This window comes from Bos mutus, chromosome 8, assembly GCF_027580195.1.
Source record: "Bos mutus isolate GX-2022 chromosome 8, NWIPB_WYAK_1.1, whole genome shotgun sequence".
Classification (NCBI taxonomy): domain Eukaryota; kingdom Metazoa; phylum Chordata; class Mammalia; order Artiodactyla; family Bovidae; genus Bos; species Bos mutus.
In genome coordinates, this window is record NC_091624.1 from 16,271,167 (window position 1) to 16,290,486 (window position 19,320).

General features: G+C 43.6%; 1 protein-coding gene across 9 annotated transcripts in view; it reads right to left on the reverse strand.

Annotated features, from left to right (window-relative positions):
• ZNF462 (zinc finger protein 462) overlaps positions 1 to 19,320 on the reverse strand; it is a 157,654-nt gene that overhangs the window by 60,442 nt on the left and 77,892 nt on the right. For all 9 annotated transcript variants that reach the window (XR_011465049.1, XR_011465050.1, XM_070375165.1 and 6 more), the window contains one exon: positions 17,771 to 17,962. Coding sequence is in view for 7 of the 9 variants with exons in the window: in XM_070375165.1 (XP_070231266.1) it covers positions 17,771 to 17,962 (192 nt within the window). In the remaining 2 variants the exon portion in view is untranslated. The remainder of the gene's footprint in view (positions 1 to 17,770; positions 17,963 to 19,320) is intronic.

The following is a 19,320-nucleotide window of genomic DNA, read 5'->3' on the forward strand; positions in this document are numbered from 1 at the left end:
CTTCTGGAGAAGACAAGATTCAAGTTTTCAAGGATGAGTGGGTGAAACAAAGAGGAGGTCAGGAGAAAGTAAGTGGAGAAGGACACTCCAGGAAAGGCTAGCAAGGCCTGGAGGGTGAGAGCAGGACCCCATGCAGACAAGGCATTCAGAACGGCTGCAGTGAGGGACACAGCGGAGAGAAGGGATGACAGTGACTCTGAGAGAAACAGGCTCAAACACTGGCTTCCACGCTGAGCTTGGAATCTGTTCTGAAGGCAGAGCAGCCAGCCACTGGAGGGCTTGAAGCAGGAACCAGGTGAGATAAAGGCTTCGGGTTTTTTTACCTTTTCTGTGTCTATAAATTGCACCCAGAGTCCTGCCCCATCTCTCAGATGGGGAAAGCAGCTAGGCATAACCGCATGCCCACTGGGAGGGAAAACCAACAAGCAGCATGCTCCTTATTGATGAAGCTGCCTACAACTCCATACTTGGTCTTTGCAAGTAGAAAACACCAACGTGCTAACTTTTCCCCTCTGGATTTTACTAGCAGCTTGGAATCGTTTATTTGAAATTCAGTTCCTACTGTTTCTACTGAACACGCTACATTTACATCTGGAATAGATTATGGCCCTACCTATGGGAAGGAAATCTGGACACCGAGTAGGCTACCTTTTCTGCTCCCTAACAACCCTTCACCTGTAAGAAAATAATAAGGCAGCACAGGAAACCAGGTGGTGTGTCCACACGTTGGCAAACATCAAAAATGTGCAAGCATCAGCCAAGAACTTGTGGTCTGTTTTTCAAGTACAGTGTCTCAGGAACATCCAAAATGCTTCTCTATCTGTATTTTGCTCCTTAATTTTGGCATCTAGGTGTCAACCCAAGGACTCATTTAGACTCAACTCAATAGACAAAATACTATTTTGTAAAGTGTTTCAGTGGGCTTCCCAGGCACTAGTGGTAAAGAGCGGGCCTGCCAATGCAACAGATTTGAGAGACTTGGGTTCAATCCCTGGGTCAGGAAGATCTCCTGGAGAAGGACATGGCAACCCACTCCAGTATTCTTGCCTGGAGAATCCTATGGACAGAGGAGCCTGGTGGGCTACAGTCCATAGAATTGCAAAGAGTCAGACATGACTGATCGACTTAGCACACAGTACACTAAGTGATTTAATGTTCTTCTGGGTTCATTATTATAAATGGTTTGTTTCATCATAAAAATATTATATGTACTATATGTTAGGTATTTGACAGATACCAAGAGATTCTAGCTTGGTGCCAAGAGCCCTGGCAAAGGGACAGGTTTGGGCGAAAGCTCATGAGTTCCTAGAGGTTGAGTGAGACGTCCAAGTGGATAACATGAGGAGTGGATAGAAAAAGACAGTCTGGGGCTTAACCTGATGATGGCTGGATGCAGAGATTTTGATGGCATTCTCAGAAAAGTGAAAGTCGATCACAAGTGTCTGTGAAGAGGAAGAGAGCAGAAGAAAGGGCTGAGGACCAGACCGGGGTCCACGTGACGGCAGCTGTCGATGTAAACAGAGGAAAGAGACAGTATCATCAGAGAGGCCAGCAGAGAGCCTGAAACATACAGGAGGACCCAAACCATGGGAGGAGTCTCCCGGGGAGGAAGGCCAGCAGTTTTCAATGCCACGGACAAAAAAAAAGGATGAGGCAGGGGCAGAGGCTGGGGACTTGTTTGTCTGGAGTCGCTGCCCATCCTTGTAAAAGCCATTTCATTAACAAGCTAGGGCCAAAGTCACATGGCAAGGGATTCCAGAGAGGCCAGGGGAGGATGGCGGGGGGTGGGGGGGGTGGCGGTTAGCGGGTGTAAACAAGGGAAGAATGACTCTTTCCCAGAGGGCCAGTCTCTGGAGCCAGCCAGCAAGAGGTCACTTCATGAGTGGCTTCAATAAAATGCTGAAGGCACAGATTCTAGCTGTTGGAGAAAAGAAGGCATGGAGAGGAAAACTAAGTTGGGAGTAATTGGTTCTTTCAAGAGATTTGGAGGCTAAGATCCCAACTGCGGGAATAAAACTGCAGGTCTTATCCAAGAAGGGTTTTAGTATGTAAAACAGTCCCAGCACTTTCCTGGGGCTCAAGAGGCTCCTTTTTTTAGTCTCCCAGGGAAAAATAACACATCTGAGAACTGAGATTAGGGACAGTGTGACACAGTAGCCAGCGCTGTGGAGGCAGGCCGACCCCAACTCTTACCCCAAGCCCGCCAGGCAGAAACTGTGACCATGCTCAAGGTGATTTTCCCTCTTCCAAAAACAGCAAGGAGGTGGTTATGGACGTTTCTGTTTAATGGAAATGCTGTGTGGATTAAACCAATGTATTTAATAGACATGCAACAAATGATAGTCATCATTAACTTAAATATATAATAATGCCAATAATAATAATAATAATAATAATGTCTAACTTAGGGTCTTCTCAATGCATTACATCTACCTATTAGGACATCAAGTGCTAAAGAGGTTCTTGTGTGGCTGGTTTCAGTTAAACCCCAAAGTTCAAAAAATTCAAATCAATAGGACTCTCGTTTAAGCACCACTTTCCAAACTCTGAATTAAACTCCCAAGAAATAGTTCATGATGTTAAGAGATTTCATTAAGCTTCCATAACAAGATGTGAAAGGTTTTTTTTTTCCCTTTGCCTTAAAAAAAAAACAAACCCTCATTCATCCCTGGTTGCTGACAAATGATCATAAATTGACAAGGAATTTACTTCTACTATGCTATTTTAATAGTGTCTAAGATTTCTACGGTAATTTAGAATGTGAAAGCATTTTCATATGTTATCTCATTTGAGCCACAAAATAACCCCATCAAATAGGCATCATTATCTTATGAATAAGAAGTAAGAGAAGGTCAGTGATTTATCTCAGCCACACGTGTGAGATGGAGGCAGTCAGGCCCTCTGCCCCAGGCTGCACATGCTGGGTGATCCCTGGCCTCCAACTCCGGTGCTCCTTTCTGGATTTGGACTTTAAACTCAGGGGTCCAGCAACCCCACACAGGTTATTACAGAGAGATGATCTATATGGAGAACTGGCTTTGAAAACACCATTTGCCCCTCATTTTCACTAGCTCCAGTTGGGTCAAAACGGGTCCTCCTGGCATCGGCTCAATCAAAGTGCACTTAGCGACACGCAGGATGAGCTGTGCTCCACGCCAGCACCGCAGCGTGACTCCAAAATCACACCGGACAAAAATCATGCTGGTTTGAGGAAGAGGTTCTGTGGAACCCTCAGATGCTTCTGCCGAGCGGGGGTGCCCAAGGCGGGGGTCACGGCTACGACTCCCTAGAGCAGGACCTCTCCTGTCTCACATGCTGCTGTCAATCACCTTCTACCCCTTCCAGGTACAGGAAGCCCAGGGGCCAGATCAAAGATGCTCCACCTGGTCCACATGGAGAGTTGGGGCTGTGGATGGAGCTGGCCTCAGCATCGCTTAACTTCCCATGGCTTTATGTCACCATCACTCCCTTTACTGAGTGATGATGATTAGTGTAAAAACCACCAATTTATTCAGTATATAGGAAAGCTACTTTCTCTCGTACTGTTGTTGCCTTCTCCCCATTTAGAAAATGGTAAATAAGTAAATAAAATATTAAACCTGCCCTTGACTTAACGCAGAGCCACCATTCCTTCCTCCCATAGTTCTCAGACACTCTTTTCTGCCCTGGCAACATACAATGGGTGGATATCTATGTAGCCAACATTCTTCCCTAGGGATACTGTGATTTAGGTAATATCCCAGAAAGTTAGAAGAGGGAGAAATGTAGTGAAAAGGACTATACACCTACTTATTAAGCTACAGGGATAGACGCACATAACAGTGAAACCAATGGGGGAAAAAACAGAACTGGAAAAAATAAATCTTTCTAGCCTATATTTTATTTATTTATGTTTGGCCACATCACACAGCATACAGGATCATAGTTCTCCATCAAGAGATAGAACCTGTTCCCCCTGCAGTGGAAGCATGGAGTCTAAACCACAGTCTGCCAGGGAAATCCCTCCATTTAGTATTTTAACACTGAACTTAATTTTTTAGGGAGTTTTCCCCCCAGTCTTTCATTATGCAGATAACATAACCAAGATGCAAAAGTATACTATAGATATATTAGCAAAAATGGTCTTATTTTATTGTTAACAATATACAGAACATGAGGATTTTAATGTGTTAGTTGGGAAGCTTGTGTGCATGCTCAGCACTAACCTGTGTCTGACTCTATGTCCCCATGGACTGTAGCCCGCCAGGCTTCTCTATCCTTGGGATTCTCCAGACAAGAATACTGGCGCAGGCTGCTATTTCCTCCTCCAGGGGTCTTCCCAACCCAGGGATCAAACCCGTGTCTCCTGCATTGGCAGGCGGATTCTCTACCACTGAGCCACCTGGGAAGCCTCAGTTTGGAAGCTTACTTATACTTTACATGTGCCTTTAACTGAGTTATCACAACTGTTCCCTCTAACAGATATGTTGGCATTATTCTTGCTTGCATGCAAGTTAGATGTAGATTTCTTCACCTTTCTTTCTCTGTATTCCTAATTAAAAACTTACCCATGGGCAACATTTTAAAATACTATTAAATCAGAGTAACAGGAAAATCACAACTCACAAGCACAATGTAAAAATTTGTGATACCACAGCTACTAACTCTCTAGCTACTCACTCCATTTATTCACGTTCACTTTGGGACAGGCAAGGTAAACAATGCAGCTACTTGCAACTTCTATCACCTTGGATCTGACCACATGCCCATCTCTTTCATTCAACAAAAATACTTTGAAAAACTTACAAGTAGACTGATGTTATACAGGAATAAATCTCAAACATTTTTAAAAGTAAATCAATAACTCAAAAAGATACAGGCACCCCTACATTCAAACCAGCACTATTCACAACAGCCAAGCCATGGAAGCAACCTAAATGTCCATTGCTGCTGCTGCTGCTGCTAAGTCACTTCAGTCGTGTCCGACTCTGTGCGACCCCATAGATGGCAGCCCACCAGGCTCCCCCCGTCCCTGGGATTCTCCAGGCAAGAACACTGGAGTGGGTTGCCATTTCCTTCTCCAATGCATGAAAGTGAAAAGTGAAAGTGAAGTCGCTCAGTCGTGTCCGACTCTTAGCGACCCCGTGGACTGCAGCCTACCAGGCTCCTCCGTCCATGGGATTTTCCAGGCAAGAGTACTGGAGTGGGTGCCATCGCCTTCTCCATTAACAGATGAATAAAGGACATGGTACATACATACAACAGTGGAACAGACTGGTTCCAAACAGGAAAAGGAGTACGTCAAGGCTCTATATTGTCACCCTGCTTATTTAACTTCTATGCAGAGTGCATCACAAGAAATGCTGGGCTGGAGGAAGCACAAGCTGGAATCAACACTGCCGGGAGAAATATCAACAACCTCAGATATGCAGATGACACCACCCTTATGGCAGAAAGTGAAGAGGAACTAAAAAGCCTCTTGATGAAAGTGAAAGAGGAGAGTGAAAAAGTTGGCTTAAAGCTCAACATTCAGAAAACAAAGATCATGGCATCCGGTCCCATCACTTCATGGGAAATAGATGGGGAAACAGCGGAAACAGTGTCAGATTTTATTTTGCTGGGCTCCAAAATCACTGCAGATGGTGACTGCAGCCATGAAATTAAAAGACACTTACTCCTTGGAAGTTATGACCAACCTAGACAGCATATTAAAAAGCAGAGACATTACTTTGCCAACAAAGGTCCGTCTAGTCAAGGCTATGGTTTTTCCAGTAGTCATGTATGGATGTGAGAGTTGGACTATAAAGAAAGGTGAGCACAGAAGAATTGATGCTTTTGAACTGTGGTGTTGGAGATGACTCTTGAGAGTCCCTTGGACTGCAAGGAGATCCACCAGTCCATTCTAAAGATTAGTTCTGAGTGTTCATTGGAAGGACTGATGTTGAAGCTGAAACTCCAATTCTTTGGCCACCTGATGCAAAGAAGTGACTCACTGGAAAAGACACTGATGCTGGGAAAGCTTGAAGGTGGAAGGAGAAGGGGACGACAGAGGATGAGATGGTTGGATGGCATTGCTGACTCAATGGACATGAATTTGGGTAAACTCTGGGAGTTGGTGATGGACAGGGAGGCCTGGTGTGCTGCAGTCCACGGGGTCGCAAAGAATCAGACATGGCTGAGCAACTGAACTGAACTGAACTGATTACCAGTCATAAAAAAGAGTGGAAAAATGCCACTTGCAGCAACACGGATGCAGCTGTAAATTACCACACTAAGTCAGAAACAGAAAAACAAATACTGTATGATATCACTTATATGTGAAATCTAAAACATGACACAAATTAACTTATTTACGAAACAGACTCACAGACATAGAGAACAAACCTGGCTTGCCAAGGGGAAGAGGGCTGGGGGAGGGATGGAGCAGGAGGTTGGGGTTATTGGGTGTAAACCATGACACACAGAATGAATAAACAAGGTCATATTGCATAGCACAGGGAACTGTATTCAATATCTGTGATAAACCATAATAAAAAGAACACTAAAAAAGAATGTATATATATGTGTGTGTGACTCAATTTGCCGTACAGCAGAAATTAACACAACATTGTAAATCAACTATACTTCAATTTTTAAAAAGGTTAAGCCAGATTTGTGGTTAACAAAGATAACCTTGAAAACTGATTTGGAAAGTGTGAGATTAGAGCCATGAGGACTGGCAGAAATCAGAGGATGTACAGGAGTAAGAGGGTTAGTCAGGGTTGGGATCTGACAGGTTGGAAACCAGACAAGAACAAAGGAGGTAGAGCCACAGGATACAGGACAAAGTCCTTTTGAAATGGCTGAGCCTGGGGTCTGGGTTGGGTAGACAAGGGATGAGCAATGGTCAGAGACAATGTAAGAGTCTGAGATGCTGGAGGCACAGTGTTCATGGAGAGTCCAGCCACAGATGAAGGGTGGTGGAGGTGAACCTCCCTATCTGAAGAGACCAAATATTCATTGGGTCATATCACTGAGTCTAGTATATTAAAATTCCAAAGTACGATGGTCACGGCTAGGATATAAAGGCAGGTTATGAACCTGGCGCTGAGTTCACTGTGGAAGAAGAAGGAACATTCCAGAAGGAGAAGGAAATAAGCAGAGAGCAGACATTCGAAAAGTGAAGGAAGCAGAAATATTCTGAACAGGTAGCAGAAAGTAAGGGTTGCACTCACTGCCCCTCTTGGCTGCTAGGAGGAAAGGGATTAGTGACTTTGGCTGCAGAGAACTGAAAGGGAGATGAGGCTGCCATTATGGGTGCTGGGCACAAAGCTAGTTAACTGGAGGAGAGAAGTGTGCCCAAGGAAACCAAGTGTGACGCAGCATCACAATACTCACGCAGCCCAATACCACTGGATTTTTCCAAACATCATGTGACACAGGTGAGCTTGAAGTCACTAGAATTCCCAGGCTTTTTCACACATAAACTCTTGTTTTGTCCATTCCCCTTTTGCTGCACTAATTCAAATCAAGAAATACTTATTGAATGGCCTGCCAAGTGCTAAGACTCTGGAATAGTCCTTGACCTCAGAGAGCACACAGTTTAGCTGGGGAGACAGATATGATAACTGATAATTATAAGAATATCTGGCAAGCCTAGTAATGGAAGTGAATACAAAGGTCAGAAGCTACCCAACATGTTTTATATTTATATCCTAACAGAATCTCATTTTCAGCTCATTACTCTGAACAGTCTAGACAGTCTGTAATCTTGATATTGTCATTTAACTTATGGACCATTTGCCAATATTTCAAATGTATTGAGTCTTAAGCAGTAGGAAAAGAGACTTAAGTAATTTTTTAGAAGATAAGTGAAACTTAAACTAGACAAATGAAGTTCTGATTGGCTAAACCTCAGAGGCTTTATGTAATTCTGAGACTCCCGTCTTAAACACATATATCACATACACGGGAAAATACTTCAAGCCTTTAGGTACTCAGTATTTATTATCTGAAGGGGAATCATTTTTGTTGGTTTGTTTTGAAATATGGATGCTCACATTTTAAAACTACAGTGAGTCAAACAGCGAATCTTTCAAGTAAAGACAAAAACATAAATAAAGGTAGTTTGTATACTGTAGTATCAGTTCTGAAAAGAATTAAAATAACAAAACAGAGCCTGTTTGTATATGCAAAGAACCAATGTCTAAGTGATTCCACAGCTGATTGTTATTAAGACTCTATTGGGTACAGAGAGGCTGGCATTATGGGTGACCCTCACATCTCATGGTATACATTGCCATAAGGCTGTTCTCTAATCTAGTAGGTATTACTCTTGTAATCAGAAGGAAAAAGTCTATGTAGCATCTTAAAGAGGGATAACTTGACTTAAAAAGGGATAAACTGACTACTTTTAAAGCACACTCATTCTTGAAGATACCTACAGGGATCAGCAGGATGCACCCATAGTTTAAAAGTACCCTCTACTTTTGAAGGGGACAAGGGCCTTTACGCTGGTCTTCCTTGTTTAGCATGTCCCTTAACAATTCAAAGGCCTCTTCCTGGTGTTAATCACCCTTACACTTTGGTTCTACTTCTCGTCACCTTGCCAACTGTCCACCCAACAACTTCCCTACAAGCCCCTACTCCAGCCAGACCGGTCTCCTGGCTGTCCCAGGATCCCTTCTTCTCAAAGTCTGCTCGCTTCTGATACTCTTCCTACCAGAATGGACTTCCATTCAGCTGTAAAATTCCTACTCGCCCTTCAAGGCTCAGCCTGAGCCCCCACATCTGTCAAGAAGCCCTCCAGGACTTGTCAATTCCTCCTCTTTTCTATGGCTATAGTCAATAAAATCTGCAAGCAGAATATCTCATTCATTATATTCTGCTCTTTTAACTTAATTCTATGTGTCTATTAACTTAGGCTCTAAATATCAATCAACAATAAAATTTGGCTTCAGCTTCCTTTGGAAACTTCCAGCGCCCCCAGACACATAAGAAGAGGTTGCGTCTTCAGCACTCTGGCTCATTTATGGCTATGTGTTTCTGCTGCAAGTCTTCGATGAAATGGAACAAAGGTTAAGGGCATGAGCTTTGGATTCAGACAAGGTCCACCACATATGGGTTTTGTGACTTTGGAACTCATCATTTCAGCCCTCAGGGTCTCTCAGTTTCCTTCTCTATAAAATAAGACTAATAATCTGTACCTCTGACTCATTAGACATATTAAATCTGATGGTAAATTTAAGGCAATCAGCAGAATAAAAATTGTAATAATTTTATCACTTCAAAACAAAGTGACAGGCAGAATCCTTATAAAAAGCCAGAAGGGTTGACTTTAAAACTAGTCGGGGTGGGGTGTGTGTGTGGAGGGGGGTGGGAAGTGGACAACCAGCAGTGCTAAAAATCAAGGACTACAGAGAAGGTTTAGAAGGAAGGTCCTGCCTTGCTCATTGTAGTGATCATGGAGCTTTGCTGGAGGGCTCACAGAACACGAACATAACAGATGATATAAGGAGGGTGGCTTACATGAGGCACATAAGAATATTCTTTGTTCCTAAGGAGCTGGAGAGCCTCACCCTGGAATGACTTCTCCAAGAGCAGTGAACAGGTAAATAATATCTTAGCTGGGCTCTGCCCTCTTAGCCAAACACCTCCTTTGGGTTGAGGCTGATGACTCTGAAACTAGTTACAAAGTAGAAGAGCCCTCTGATAGGAACACGGCCCTTCTGGGCAAAAACAGCAAGGGACTGACTTCAGGAAAAGGCAAGCAGAATTGTTCACACCTGAACCGCTCCCATCATTTTGGCCATTCTTTATCTCACTATTTCTAACTACTATCAGTGGGATTTTTCTATAGGATATTATTATTTAGGATTATGAATGAATGAAAAAACATGTGCATCATTTGGACATACTGGGCCATACAATCAAAACTCACATAATTTAGAAGATAAGTAATAGTTGTTTGGAGAAGGTTATTTCTGGCATCTTCTTCTCATCTCAGCTCTGAGAATTCTTTTTCACATGCCCATCTTGGTCAGGACATACCCTCTGTTCCAGCAAAGCTGTCCCAGGATTTCTACCACTTGAATCATGGCTCACACATACTCATCCTCCCAGATCCAATACTTGTGTAAAATTCTCTAGCGCAGAACAGAATTTGGAAGACAGGAGAGGATCTATGAATCACAAGAAGTCTCAAAAGAGTTTGAGGGATTTTATATTCAATATAATTGCACTAAAACATTTAGCTCTGGTTCCAGGGGGGGGAAAATTGAAGTGGGCAACAATAGGACAAAGAAAAATTCTTTCTTTCAAAAAAGAACTGAGATTAATAATTTCAGATGATTTGACTAACAACTGAATGCATTTTCTGCCAACGAATAAATTTCTTCTTCCTTTTAGATATTTCCCACACTGAGGTTCTGGAGGACCTTAAGGTAATCTCCAACCAACAGTAAGCTGTGGAATTATGCAGCAAATTCTGGAGCTGCTGGAAACTAGCTCTGAATGAGTTGGGTAGTATATGCTTGTATTTCTGATGAACAAATGTTTTTCTTGGCATGGGAAGAGGGAGATGGGCAAGTTGACTGAGTTCCCAGGACATGGAAAGCTTTCACTTGAAATGTTTTTTCCATCCTTGGCACATGAAACTGTGGCTAATTCAAAAAGTCACAGACCCATGTGGCTAATTCAAAAACCCATCTCAGGCAGGTGGGTTTCTTGGGAAGGGTCTATCACATGATATTCAACTTTAGGGCAGTGATACTTTTGGAGGCTTTCTATTTGCTGACGGGGGCAAGGTCTAATAATTTCACCACCAAAGACTGTTGGATATCAAACAGAAGATGCGGAATCACCTGTACTGCTCTGCACCCCGGGACTTACAGACTCTGTCTTAGGTTTTTATAGTAGAAATGCCACTCTTCATAATAAGCATTAAAGTAAACTTGAGATCACATTTTAATGTAGAAATTCTGATGTCAAAAATGGAAGGTTAGTGTTCTCTGGCCAGATAATTTTAAGACCAGCAGAACCCATTAAAAATTATGGCCAAGCCATTAAAATTATGTCTCATATCCCATGTGCTAAAAACGACGTAAATCTTGGTACTTCACAATTATTCACTGGAGAGTCTCCATTTCATTATTGTCATTTTTAAAGAAACCACCTCTTCTTTCTTTCACCCCAAGAGAAATCTGATCGCCAACTGGAACCTGTGTGGAAGGTTCTGCTGTCCTAGCAACTAATTGGATCCTCTTAAAGTTTGTATTTTATGTCTTACCTATTTAGAAATCTGAAAAGCTTCTCTTCAAAAAGCAGGCATCTCAGATCTTAATTTTTAAGTGTTAAGTATTGCTGCAGTCAAGGTTAAATGAATTGATGGTTTGGTGCTAGATTCAATACAATTCTTGGAGAAGATTTTCTTTTGAGCTTAAGTGTAATTCACACACTAATATTTTAAAGCTCTACTTAATGTCTTACATATCATATATGAAACAAAGCATGTATTTAGGTCAAGTTATATTTTAAGTGACCTCTAGGAATAGCCTATATGTTAACTATAAAGGTCTATAATGACATTTACTAAAGATGGGATTAATTTCATGGGTTCTACTATAATTTTTTCCACTCACCATGGTAGGGGTGAGTGACAAGCTGCCCACAGGGCAAATCCATGTCCATGCTCACGCCTTTGCATATAAAGTTTTATTGGAACACAGCCATGTCCATTGTTTACATATTATCTATGGCTGCTTTCCCATTATAATGGCACTGTTGAATGGTTGTAACAGAGACTCTGTGGCCCACAAACTTGAAAGTATTTTCTATCTGGCCCTTTACAGAAAAAGTCTGCCAAATCCTTGATTTATAGCCTGTAGAAATCAAGCAAAACAAGCCTCCTCTAACTCATATATTATGTCAAAACACTGGCAGGCAGAATTTTCAAGCAGAATAAAAATTTTTTATTAATCTATGAGTTTTGTTGGTTAGTTTCACTCTATAGCTTCTCTGAATTGGATTTAACTGCAACCAAACACTCTATGCTTTCGGACAAAGACACAGAAAAAAAAAAAGCTACTCCATTCCAGGGTCAAATGATAATGTGTGCTTGCTCTAAGGGGCTCTGCTACCAGGGGACTACACTTGTAATGCCCATGTCCCCAGCACCACCACTCTTTCTGTCTCCTCCTGAGGACTGGAAAGGCTTACAACTTGTCTCAACCTGCAGTTTCCCACTTCTACAGAAGGTCTTGTTATCCAGCGAACAACAATAAAGTTGAAAATACTCTGTCAAGGAAGATTGTTTCCTCTTGGCAGACTGATGCGTCAGAAAGTTTCTGTTACAGCAATCCCTAAGGTTACATCTTTGGATCATTTATCTTTTGAACTTGCCTCTTAAATGCAAATGAAATAAACTTACCCTTGTACAGCTTGGTTCTGTGGAGTCTGTCAGACATGTTAGGAGGACAACTAACTGAATTGCAAAACTGTGATGCCTACAAGAAATTGGTGGCCAGTTAAAAGAAGTCAGTATAAGTATCTAACTATTTCGACTGGAAAATTAGGGGACAGAACCAAAAGCATATCCACAAGTACAAATGAACACCAAGAAGATCATCGATGGATGAGTAATCAGAGTACCCAATGGCTGGTAAATGTCAGTCTTTAGCAGAAGTTAAAGTCAGAGACTGGCAGACAGAAGCACACAGGAAATTCTTCGAAGCTCCCAGCAGAGCTCCTTCGAATGCACAGAAATGGAAATGATGACCTCAGGTGCTGGGTGCAGTTAGTACAGAGATGGTTGGAAACATAAGGATTTGTTGGTGAGAACACACAGGATGGAGAACGTGTGACCAAGTGGTAAAGTCTGTATGCAATGCAGACAACTTAGATTTTGATACGACATGAGAAGTGCCTGTGGTTTTTTGAGGAGAGATTCCCTGATAAAAAATGCTACTGATCAAATATCATTCTAGAGTTTATAACCGAAAAGCCAACTGAAAAGTTGTAACAGAAAACCCTTTGCTTTATTAAAAAAAAAAATCACGAAGCTCCTTATGTTTTTCTACCAATTCATACTAGCAAAGACATCTCTTGTTGGGTGGACTATATGGAGCTCTCTTACACGAAGAAGGATTTCATGACCAAAAGTTCTGGGTGTTTTCCCTAGGTTGCCATTAGGGCACAGGCTAAAAACTATCTTAATTCTCATATACCTTACGTATTTTGCACATGGTCTTAGTGTCTGATTTTTGTTTTAAGCGCACCACAGTAGCTGCTTCCTAAAGCAGGCCATTCTGTGCGGCATAACTGGACGGAGCGAAGAAAGAAACTGAAAGTAGGAAAAAGATGGAATGTCACCATTGGCCTGACCTCTTACAAAGGATAGAGCTGAATTTCAAATTATGTATCCACCACCGTAGGCCCTGGGGAACTACTCAGACCTAAACAAACCTCATCCTGAAACGACACTGCTCTAAGTCTGTCTCTTGTTTTATAGGTATATGGGTATGTGTGTTTTTCTGTCCTGAAAGCAGTCTAAGAAAAAGCCTGATACAACCCAGTCCTCTCTTTTATATGGCAGAAGGAACCCAGTAAACACAAACGCAGCAGAACACTTCCTCTTGTTGACAACCTTATGATTTCAACTTAATGCATTGTTTAGAATAGCAATTATGTGTCATTTCCCATTATCTTACACACAGAAGCAGCACTGCTTTTCTTTCCAACCACAGATCATGGAGAACACAGAGAGACCACATGCTGGTGAGACATGTCAAGACTGACAGCCCAGAGTCTAAGAGTTTGTGTCCAGAGCAAGTGTGTGGCCAGGCAGTGGGAAAGCAATCAGCCCCCACCCCCACCCCCCACCTTCTCGCGGCTGCCTTCTTGGCTTCCCTCGCTCTCTTGGAGGGCTCCCTTCTCTCCCCTGTAGGGCTCCCCTCTGGATTGGGAGGCAAAGCAGCTTAGGAAGAACCTTCTTGCTCAGGCAGTTTCCTTCTGCCGGAAAAGACTGGCTCACTCTCAAGACTGCAAACATTTGACCACTGCAAACAGCAGCAAGCATGTCAAGTCGTTTTATTCACATGTCTCACTAGGGGATCAGAAAGCCAAGGACACACTGGTGATTTCCCTGGTTTTACGGATCTCTACTCCCCCCAGGCCTGCAACACATTTTTGGTTCTTGTGTTCAGAGCGACCTGGCAGTGTGGGAAACCTTAACTGAGAGCCAACGGCCCCACAGCTTCTCCCTATTAAAATGTGCAACTGGATTTCACATGCGTGTTTCAAACACCATTCAAGGCATGATTTACAGGCTACTGTCTAGCCCCACAGCTGTTTTTTCGCCCCCCAGATGTAACCCTTTCTAGGAATCCACCAATCGGTTCCCCAGCAAACAGCCTGCCCATTTTCAACCTCTTCTGTCATTCTTGGGCATTTTGAATCACACAACACCTACATAGAAAGGATTCAAGAAAATATTGATTGAATGGACAAACTATTAATTTTTCTTTCCATATTATCCATTAATGAGAAGAGCCCATTTGAAACCTTTTTTCTGTTTGCTGCTGCTAAGTCGCTTCAGTCGTGTTCGACTCTGTGCGACCCCATAGATGGCAGCCCACCAGGCGCCCCCGTCCCTGGGATTCTCCAGGCAAGAACACTGGAGTGGGTTGCCATTTCCTTCTCCAATGCATGAAAGTGAAAAGTGAAAGTGAAGTCGCTCAGTCGTGTCCGACTCTTAGTGACCCCATGGACTGCAGCCCACCAGGCTCCCCCGTCCATGGGATTTTCCAGGCAAGAGTACTGGAGTGGGGTGCATTACCCCACCTTAAACCTTTAGGTTCATCCCACTTAAACAATCACTCCTGACCCACTGATCCAGATTATTTACATACATTGAAATCAGCACAGATCCAATGAGTTCTGTGTAAGCCTCACTAGAGTGGCCACCCAGAGTGTTTACATTCATTATCCTTTCTTCTACAGAAAGAGAAAAACACTTTTAAATACTGCAACTTATCTCCCTGTGGCTAATAGACTACCTGTGTTACACAGAGAGTTAGCCAATATCATTTCATCATGTTTCTGAAACCACCCTTCTCCCAAGGTCCTAACCTTGTCTAGCTTCCAAGAATCAGAAATCACCCCTCAAAAAGGTGAGGCTTCAGGCTAAGAGCTGCGGTTAGTTCAAAACCATGCTGATAATATCTTCTAAACATTTGATTCTGAACTTCGGGGCATTCAGAATGATACTGTATTAATTTATGATTCTTCTGTGCATCACATAGCTCCTGGCAGAGAGTACAGGCTCAGGAAACTGACTGAACTTGACTCTTTTTTAGCCTATGTAGAGGATGGGAGGGCTCCCAGGTGGCACTAGTGGTAAAGAACCTGCCAATGCAGGGAACATGAGACACGGGTTTGATCCCTGAGTCGGGAAGATCCCCTGAGGAGGCATGGCGGCCCATTCCAGTTCTCTTGCCTGAGGAATCCAATGGACAAAGGAGCCTGGTGGGCTACAGTCCATAGGGTCACAAAGAGTCAGACATGACTGAAGTGACTTAGCTAGCACGCACTCAGAGGAAGGTGAGCCATACACTGAGTGGTCTGCAGGATGTCCCTGTGCTGGAGACTAAGACCCACCTTCCAAGAGAGGAGGACAAAGGGGAAAGAAGGTAAACCATGGAGACAAATGTCCCAGGAAAAGCCTTTGTGAGGAATGGTGCTTGGGTGGATCTATTTCACCCAAGTGTGAAAGTGTTAGTTGCTTAGTCATGTCTGACTCTGTGATGCCATGGATTGTAGCCCACCAGGCTTCTCAGTCCATGGAATTCTCCAGGCAAGAATACTGGAGTGGTTAGCTTTTCCTTTTTTCAGGGGATCTTTGCAACCCAGGGATCGAACCCAGGTCTCCCAAATTACAGACAGATTCTTTACCACCTGAGCCACCAGGGAAGCCCCATTTTACCCAAATGGCTACACAAACATAGCTTCCATTTCAGATAAAAGCAACTCATTAACAATCATGTGAGTGTTTGTTATCATGTGAAGACCTTACAATTACATAAAATTCTATTTTGCCCTTTGTTGTAATATACCAATATCTTCCAAGGAACAGAATCTCAAGGTGCAAAGGGGACATTTTCTGTAGTGTTTCACATGTGTTCCCTACCCCCATCTCCCAACCCCGCCCCCTTAGCTTTGAGACTCTAAATTTTCCTGGAAAACAACACCAACAACAAACACAGGCTAAACTGCCACACATCAGCAGAGAAGGTAAGTGTGCTCACTTCATCAGGAGCCACCATCATAATAACAAACCTTCATTGTTAAACAGAAGTCCTTCAAGACAGGAATACCAGCAAGGAGTTACTACGTTTAACCTGGTGTTTACTGATTGGCAAAGGAAAGGCCACCAAATTCTGCAACTCAGCAAAGGGAGCTTTTAGCCCCAGGACTTACCTTTCCTTTTCCTCCCAGTTTTCTCTGCTCAGACCTTTTGAATGAAGGTTCATTACTTACTCTTTTGCTAATTAGATAGTCAGACCACGTGGACGTGTTGGGGCTGTCAGATCTTCAGGTAACCTGAGAAGTCTATCTTTTTAAACCCTTACATTAAACGTAACCCCAAGTTCATGCTTTGGCCTCAAAGACCAAAACTGCAATCCAAGGATGTAAATTGCTGAATAAAATGACCATTTATTAAATGTATATCTTTTCTTATTAATCTCTCAAGGTCATCAAGGGGTAGGTATCATCATCCAATTTGACCTTTGAGTGTAGGAAGCTAAGATTGCCCAGGAAAACACAACTGGCATTGAGCGAAATAAGACTCAAAGCCAAGCCTTTGTTCCGAAGGGCCCATGAACTTTCTAGCCAGCCCTTTAAGCTCCTACCAAGGACGTAACGACAGACCTTGCTTGGGAAACGGTCTGTTCCCTGACCTGAGAAGTATTCAGGCTGGCGGTAGATAACCGGTTACCAGAGATGCTGCAGAAGGCAGTCAACACCAGAAGGTCATGGAAGAGAGCAGCTCCTAGGTCTCCTATGTCAACAAGAATCTACAGACTTCTTCCTCTCCTAAGCATGTGACTCTGCAGTCATCTGAGGTGAGCAATCAACACCCTTCCGTTTCTTGGGCTGATCAAAACAAACCATCCTTTGCTCGGCTCTGCCACACTGGCCATCTCGCTCTCATCCTCTCTGGTGTACAGCTTTGATTACACCGCCAATGAGGAGACTCCCTCCAGGGCTTCCCGGGTGTAGCCTGTGAAGCTCTGAAAGTGGGCAGTTACTCCCTCCCTTCAACTGATGCTTCCTCATCATTCTTCAGCCATAAAAAAAAAAAAATCACAAGGTGACCCCGAAATGACACATCCCCACCATTCACCCTTTCCATTCCCACTCTGAATTGTGTTAACGTATACATCTGGTACCCCCAAACACTTCACAGCATACATACCAATAAGTAAACAAAGAAATACGCCCAGCATTCCTCACCTTCCTGCGCTCAACCACCAAGGAAGAACTCAACACGAACCCAGCACACACGCGCTCTCTCCATAAGCTGCGCACACACAGCAATGCAGACATGCCTTGTCTCGGAACCAAACAGATGCTCACCCAGTTCACTTCACCCTCCACCTCCAAAGTCTATACTGTTCCAACCTTTTCACATTTCTTCCTTCACCTGAACCATCACGTTTTCATATACGATTTTCTTCTAAAAAGAAGGCCTGGCTGTTAATCCCCATCCACCACCACCCCAATGGTTGATGCCCGCTTCGAAGCCCGGTTTTACCATTGGAATCTTCCACTTCTTCGGCTGGGGTGGCTTTTTGGGAGGAGTGGTGGGCATGCGAGGAGAGGAGACTGACAATCCGTGGCCTGGGGAGGGTCAGGGCTTTTCCGTGGACCTTGAGGGAGTGTTCCTTCAGCTGGCTGATTGTCATGGTGGAAAAGGAGCACCAAGAACACTTGTAGGCATGCTCACCTGGAGAAGACAGTGGGGACAGCAGAGGAGAAGGAGGGGAGAAGGGGGGAGGCGGGTGGAAATAACGCGGTTAGTTCACTCCAGGGAGCACGCCTCAAGCTGCCTGGTTCCTGAGAACCCTCTCAGATCAACCCCTCGGCAACACCCCCCACCCCCACCCCCCGGCATCAAGTGACCTGGTCCCTCTTCATCCCATGCTCAGTTTAGCGAAGGAGCCTATAATTGATTCCCCAGCAGAGCCTGAAATCAAATGTCTAGCTAGCTCCCTCAGAAAGTCTTCCCCCCTCTCCCTCTGTCTGTACAACAGAAATGACTATGTCAGTTTTCATTTCAGCCTTTGCATCATCCACAGAAAATAATACACTTCATTCGTATTCCAAGGGTTGATGGGTGGCTTTCCCAGCACCAAGTCACTCAGTGCAAACTATTGTGCCATCCTCATAACTCACTTCCGCGATGACTCTAGGCCTTCTGGATTTTACACATCCTGTGTGTGCGGTTTTCTTTGGACCAGTTCACAAACTTGAGAACAAAACTATTTCCCTAGCTGATCAACAGTACAGAAATGAGTCAAAGTGATTTCTTAAACAACAGAGGTGTATAAATACATTAACATGTGTGCATCTGTGTGTAGCTCATATATTTTTATATTTATTTTATATTTTCAATATAAAGGGCATTGAAATAGAAATAGCTCAGTTGGTAAAGAATCCGCCTGCCATGCAGGAGACCCTGGTTCAATTCCTGGGTCAGGAAGACCCACTGGAGAAGGGATAGGCTACCCACTTCAGTATTCTTGGGCTTCCCTTGTGGCTCAACTGGTAAAGAATCTGCCTGTAACAAGGGAGATCTGGGTTCAATCCCTGGGTTGGGAAGATCCCCTGGAGAAGGGAAAGGCAACCCACTCCAGTACTCTGGCCTGGAGAATTCCATGGACTATACAGTCCTTCGGAGAAGGCAATGGCAAGCCACTCCAGTACTCTTGCCTAGAAAATTCCATGGATGGAGGAGCCTGGTAGGCTGCAGTCCATGGGGTAGCTACGAGTCGGACACGACTGGGCGACTTCACTTTCACTTTTCATTTTCACACAATGGAGAAGGCAATGGCAACCCACTCCAGTGTTCTTGCCTGGAGAATCCCAGGGAAGGGGGAGCCTGGTGGGCTGCCGTCTGTGGGGTCGCACAGAGTCGGACACGACTGAAGTGCCTTAGCAGCAGCAGCAGCAGCATACAGTCCTTGGGGTTACAAACAGACACAACTGAGCGACTTTCACTTCCCTAAGTAGAAATAAGTATTTTTGCTTTATTCAAATTAATTTTAATTGGAATATAGTTGCTTTAAAATGTTGTGTTTCTGT